General features: G+C 40.0%; 1 protein-coding gene across 3 annotated transcripts in view; it reads right to left on the reverse strand.

Annotated features, from left to right (window-relative positions):
- CCDC7 (coiled-coil domain containing 7) overlaps window positions 1–6,640 on the reverse strand; it is a 447,862-nt gene extending 441,222 nt beyond the window's left edge. Inside the window, exons 1-2 of one of the 3 annotated variants that reach the window (XM_025396487.1) lie at window positions 6,086–6,628; window positions 804–1,132 (exon numbers count right to left, since the gene is read on the reverse strand). In XM_025396487.1, the coding sequence (XP_025252272.1) occupies window positions 804–1,082 (279 nt within the window). In that variant the 5' untranslated portion in view covers window positions 1,083–1,132; window positions 6,086–6,628. Of the gene's footprint in view, window positions 1–803; window positions 1,133–6,085 lie in introns of all 3 variants that reach the window. The other 2 variants (XM_025396488.1, XM_025396490.1) reach the window with 2 other exon arrangements.
- Window positions 6,641–6,968: the final 328 nt, after the last annotated feature.

Below are 6,968 nucleotides of genomic sequence, written 5' to 3' on the forward strand. Positions count from 1 at the left end.
ATCCCAGCACTTTGGGAAGCCGAGGCGAGTGGATCACCTGAGGTCAAGAGTTTGAGACCAACCTGACCAGTATGGTGAAACCCCATCTCTACTAAAAATACAAAAATTAGCCGGGCATGGTGGCATGCTCCTGTAGTCCCAGCTACTCAGGAGGCTGAGACAGGAAAATTGCTTGAACCCGGGAGGCAGAAGTTGCAGTGAGCCAAGATCATGCCACGGCACTCCAGCCTGGGCAAAAGAGCGAGACTTCATTTCAAGAAACAAAAAAAGAGCTAAAGTTTCTGAAATGCGGAGTTTAACACAGTAGAAATGCAGGACTTAGGAAGGCCTGCTTGCAAGGTTGGCCTTAACCTGGCATCTGAGAACTTGGATATCAGGAGGGTTCTCCCCATTCACTGACAGGAGCTCACTGTCCCTAAACTGTTTGTATAATGTGGTTTATACTGAACCTCCTTTCTTTGTGAGAGTCTGAAATTTTCGTACATGCTAAGCACAGAGTGAATAGTAAACTCCCAATAAATCCCAGGGCACTAAGTTTCTAATGATTTTCCCCGACAGACATTTCACATGTGTTGTCACAATTCATTGCTAAAGAAATTAAGCATGTCCTGGGTGACTCTAAGGGGAAAAGACTCTTGCAAGCTTAGATCTGGTTTTCTCCTATTTTCACCTCATGTGCCTACTGTAATAAATCTTAACCATCAGTATGACTATATGTGGAGTCATGTGAGTTCTCCTAGAATATCACCAAACCTGGGGTGATCATGGGGTCCCTGCAACACAGAAACTAACAAGCCTCTTACCATCTTCAGATGTTTGATAATTTTTCCAATCATTTCATCTCCTGGTAGTAAGTTCTTTGTCTTACTCGATGGAATGGGCAAAGCATACCGTACAATGGATTCTCCTGTTGGTGGAGATCTCAGGACCATTGGTTCAATTTTATCATGAATTAATTTTGCATTATGTTTTTCCTTCAGTTTAGGTGATAGTGGTAAATTATGTAGTCCTTTTTTGCTGGTTAATGCTGGAAGAGTTGCCGATTTGTTACTGGTGGTCGACAGATGCTTTACTGGTTTCATTTTGTTATGACTCGGCTTCCAAATTATAGATGAAAAAAATTTATTCCTCCCTGTGACAAAAAAATTAAAAGAGATTCAGAGAAAACACCAGGCTCTAATTAAATTCACATACTACATTTCTCTTTCTCTGATGCTTTAGCAATTTGCTCAGAGTACATTAAGCAACTTCTGGAAGCTACAATTACACTTCAGGCTTTTTTGAGTCACAGTTACTCGAACAAAACAAAGAAAAACAGAATGCAGTTATCACAATATCTAACGTATATCAAGAAGTTATTTAAACCTAAGTATAACAACAATAACAGTAAAAGCTCTATCGTTTTTAATCTAAGGTATGCCCTTTATGTACAGCATTATTCCATTTTACATGAGAGTAAACTGAGCTCAGACAAGTTAAGTGACTAACCAAGAGTCACACAGCTAATAAGTGCTAAATTTTTCAGAATTACAACATAGGTCAAATTGGCTACAAATCTTGCTTCTTTTCTATACCCTTTGCTCTCCATATGGAAAATGTTGGGTTATTTTACCTATAGGACTTATAGCATTTCCTGTAAGTAAGGAGGGTTGTAGATGAAAACATTTCAGATTTAAAATGATAAAAGGATTATCAATTGCCATGAAGATGGTGAATCCTAAAATCAACTTTGAAAAAATGAAAAATAGAAAGGAAAATATTCCTAACAACAAAAAACAACAAGAACAAAAAAAATTTTAACTGTAAGAAACCCCTAAACGAAGGCTAACTTGTTTATGGGGCATTTAGGATACGAATATAGGGACTGAAGAAGCCAGAAGCAACAATGAGAGAATACACTCAGGAAAAAAAAATTACATTTTCTTCCTACCTTTCTCCCATATTTGAGCTAATATATGTCCTTAATATACATCTTTATTCCCACAGGAGCAGTAGTCTTGGCCCAAGGTATCATTAGGGTAATATTAAGGCAGCATCAAAGCTATGCTAAGAAAGTATAAACTAGATAGGTCCTGGGCTTTTATTCCTCTATTTTTCTCTCCCCTCAAAGCTGCCTAAGACTCAGGACAATGCCACCTCCCAAATAGTTTAAAAGTATAAGCCTAACCATGGAAATTGTCAAGTACAGTGGCAAAATTAAGATAAAGTAATGCAACACTGGTACTCTGTTATCTGAAGCTCTCTGTACTTCAGCTTGTCCCATTGTTATGTGTTGAACTGTGTCCCTGAGAAAAATATGTTCAAGTCCTAAGCCCCAGCACTTTGAATGTGACCTTACTTGAAAATAGGGCCTTTGCAGCTATGATAAAGTTAAGATGGGTCCTAAATCCAATGACTGGTGTCACTACAAGAAGACCGTATAGCGACAGGCAGAAATTAAAGTGATGCACCTGTAAGCTAAGGAATACCAAGGATTGCTAACATCCACCAGAAGCTTGTAAAAACCAATGAGATTCTTCCCTAGAGCCTTCAGCAGGGAACATGGTTTTGCTGAAACCTCGATTTCAGTTTTCTGGCCTCCAAAATTATTAAATAATAAATTTCTGTTGTTCTAAGCCACCCAGTTTGTGGTACTTTGTTACAGCAGCACTAATGTCTTAGTCTGTTGAGGGTGCTATAACAAAACACTATAAATTGCATAGCTTATAAACAAGAAACATTTATTTCTCACAGTTCTGGAGACAGGAAAGTCCAACGACAAGGCACCAGCACAGTTGGTGTCTGATGAAAGCCCAGACGCCAAATAAATGGTGCCTTCTCTCTGTGTCCTCACATGATGGAAGGAGCAAGGGAGCTTTTTCAGACCTCTTTTATAAGGGCACTAGGTCCATTTATGAAGGTGCTTTACTCATGACCTAATCATCTCCTAAAGGGCCCACCTCCTAATTCTACCATACGTTGAACTGGGGTCCAATTTCAACATGCGAATTTGGGGATGACCCAAGCATTCAGACCACAGGAAATATCTAGCACTTCAAAAACAAACACACCCACATACTTTCCCTAAACTTCCAGGAGGAACACAGGCTGGGAACTGGCTTTTGATCATTTCCTAATAATAGATTATCAGATAAAGTAGGTGACACCCCAAGGGTATATGAGCTCACAGGCCAAAACTACTTGACAACTGAAAAAAACAACCATTAAAAAATAAAAAATAGGCCAGGCGCATTGGCTCACACCTGTAATCCCAGTACTCTGGGAGGCAGAGGCAGGTGGATCACCTGAGGCCAGGAGTTCGAGACCAGCCTGGCCAACATGGTGAAACCCTGTCTCTATTAAAAATACAAAAAATTATCCAAGCGTGGTGGTGGGCACCTGTAGTCCCAACTACTCGGGAGGCTGAGGCAGGAGAATCGCTTAAACTAGGAGGCGGAAGTTGCAGCAAGCTGAGATTGCACCACTGCACTCCAGCCTAGGGGATGCAGCAAGACTCCATCTCAAATAAACAAATAAATATAAAAATAAGAAACTAAAAAACATGTTTTAGTTGTAGAATCATTAAAACAGAGAGACTAAAAATATATAAACACACAGAAAGAGAATATTAGCCATATAAAACAGGTATAAGAGGTATTTTTAAGACCCAAGTGAAAATATTAAAAAATGAAAAATATAATAGATAAAATAGCACAAGTAATCACAAAATAATACTGCTGAAGAATAAAAACTGATGCAAAGAATAAAAACAGTTGAGGAATAATCCAGCTGAAGAATAAAAAATGATGCAAAGATCAGCAGCATTTATCACATATTGTTGAACATTAATAAAATACACATCAATAGTGATAAGTATTAAAAGTTAGTAGCAGGTTTGAAAAAAATATAATTAGCAATTCTACTGAAAATGAGAAAATAAAGGCCTATATATTTGTTAATAACAATAAACATGATTGAATTTTTGGAGAAGCAGTATCTAATATTCAGAAGATCATCCAATAAATATTAAGAGACCAATAATAGTATTTTTTTATTTGCCAGAAATCACGGCAAAAGTTGATATCCTGTCAGCACATTTATGCAAAACACAAATATCAATACCAAATAGTATAATATACTATTTCAGAGAATAAAATATAAAAACAAATAATACAACTTACAGATGTTATAAATAAAATCACTTTGAATAAAGTTTTAAAAACTAATAATTTCTCAATTACTTTGGACACATGGACAGCAGATAACAATTGTTGATGTAATTATGAATTTCCAAAATCCAGATATTTCAATATGTGAACATTTATTAGGATTTTAACAAGTAGATGATGACACCCCGCTGGAAAAGAATCATATACATGTTTAAGAGATTACTTATAAAAAAATTAAAATTAAAAACATATAATATATATGGGGCCAGGGATACATGCCCTTAAATACGTCTGACAAGCACAAACAGAAAATTCTCAAAAACTAAAATTCTAAGACATTTTATACAACTTGCTGTTACATTCTTTAAACTAGGTTGTAAACAATAGAATGAAAATATCTTAATAGCACTGAAAATGTTCATTTCATCCAAGAATTATACAACTGCTTTTTTGTTTTGATGATACACTATAGTTAATTGAATGCATAGTTATCAAGCATAATTTTTAAATCATAGTCAAATATCACTTAGCAAAGATAACTTGATACCAGTGTCACTAAAAATCCATTTGAAGGAAGAACACAATGCTCTACTGGAAACTACTGATGATAATAGTAAATACATACATTATAGCACTTGAACCAAAGCCCCTGCAAAATATTCCCTTTTACATTTTTCTTTTTTTTTTTTTTTTTTTTTTGAGACAGAATTTCACTCTTGTCACCCAGGCTGGAGTACAATGGCGCAATCTTGGCTCACTGCAACCTTCGCCTCTCGGGTTCAAGCGATTCTCCTGCCTCAGCCTCCCGAATAGCTAGGATTACAGGTACCCGCTGCCACGCCCGGCTAATTTTTGTATTTTTAGTAGTGACAGGGTTTCACCACATTGGCCAAACTGGTCTCACACTCCTGACCTCAGGTTATCCGCCCACCTCGGCCTCCCAAAGTGCTGGGATTACACGCCTGAGCCACCGTGACTGCCCCTTTTACATTATTCTCATACCGATTGTGACATAATGCTTTAAGTAAAAATTAATGTTACAAGCAAAATGATGCAGAAACCAAGATTAAATTTACAAAATTGAAAAGCCTCAAAAGAATTCTGAATAAATTACATTGCCAAAGAAACTCCATCAAAACCATCAGGTCCAAGCAAACATCAAAAATTCCACCAAAACCATCAGGACCAGCAAACAGGATGTAAGAAGAGTGGCCAATGAGCCAATAAGTAAAACCAAAAGGGCACATATACATAGAAAGCAAGGAAAAGAAAATGTCACCAAGGACGGAGCGATGAACTATGTCAAATGCTGAGTCAAGTAAAATGAAGACTAAGAGCTGACACTGGATTTGGCAACATGGAGGTAGGTCATTTGTAACCTGAAGAACAGAACGGCAACAATTTCAGTAGAATGATGGGGTAAATATCTGACTTACCGTTCAAAAGACAGGAAGTAAGAACAAAGAATTGAATACAACCACTGTAGACAAATTTTACTACAAAAGGGAAGAAAGAAATAGAGTATTAGTAGAAGAAAACATGGTCAAGAGGAAAGTTCGATGGAAAAAAGAACAAGTGTATTATGGATTGCATTGTGTCCTCTCCCCCCAAAACAGTGTGAGGAAAGGAAGGAAGGCAGGCAGGCAGGAAGGCAGGCAGGCCGGCCGGCCGGCCACGCTCACTTAGTGCAAAAAAAAAGAGAAAAAAAGAACCTGACAAATGCTCCGATGAAGTTCACATAAATACAAAAATAGAATCACACGCAATGAATACTTGTATTAGCAAGCAAATATTTAAGGATTTTACATATTTAATTCATTTATCCCTCCTAACAATGCTAGGAAGTGGATGTCAGCATTACTTCGCCCAAGTGCATCTGTCCCTTTCCGCCACCACGACAAATGTTTTCTGGTTTCATCCTTCAAGGATTAATGTACATTCATTTCAAACCCTTTAATGACAGTGTACAAAATCGAGGAGAGCGGCAAGGGTCGGCAGGGGGCGTAGGGAAAGGATGATTTGCCTTCGATCCCAGATCTTGCATAAAAAGCAGCACAACCGCCACGGAGGCAGCCAGGCAGCGGGAAAACTAAGTGCAAACCCAGGACTCTCCCGAAACCCTCAGGTCCGGCTGAGGGAGCCGCTCGCGAGGCTCCCGGCCCTGTGTACCTGCTGAGACTGTGGGAAGTCGGGTGACTGGGCGGTTTGGCCTTGCCAAGGCTGGCTCTAAGGTGAAAAACTATTTGCCTGAGGAAGATGGCAATTCCGAGCCTGCCAGACTTCCTTCGAGACAGAAGCCTGAAAACTCCTCAGACTCCAGCCCCACCCTTTTACAAACTGACGTTTGTGCTGAAAGAAAAGGCCCGGCCTCTGCGCCCCCGGGCGGCAGCAAAGACCGCCTGGCGCCCGCCGCCGGCGCCGGATGGGGCCGTTGATGCCAACGTCCCAGACGCCCGACGCCACGACGCCTTGGCGCCGCCGACGTCGCTGACGCTGCGGGCGTGAGCTGCGCGCCAAGAGCGGCAGAGGAGACGCAGTTTGGCCGCTGTGGCGGTCTGACGGAAGGTTGTTAATGTCCATGGGCACGTCGGCCTCCTCCTTCCTTATTCTTTCCCATGTGTAATTCCGGGACGCCGGCGGAGCGCAGATTCATCGAGGCATTTGGCCTAGAGGCCTGCGAAGGAGAAATAAAATACAGGCCTGGTAGGACCTTTAAGAACCTGGGCTTCACCTGCAAAACCGGAGCCCCAGTCCTTCATTCATCTGCTATCTCCCCAAGCTCTTTTCAGTGTATTGTGGAGTTCATTACCAGACTCTAAG

This window comes from Theropithecus gelada, chromosome 9, assembly GCF_003255815.1.
Source record: "Theropithecus gelada isolate Dixy chromosome 9, Tgel_1.0, whole genome shotgun sequence".
NCBI lineage: Eukaryota > Metazoa > Chordata > Mammalia > Primates > Cercopithecidae > Theropithecus > Theropithecus gelada.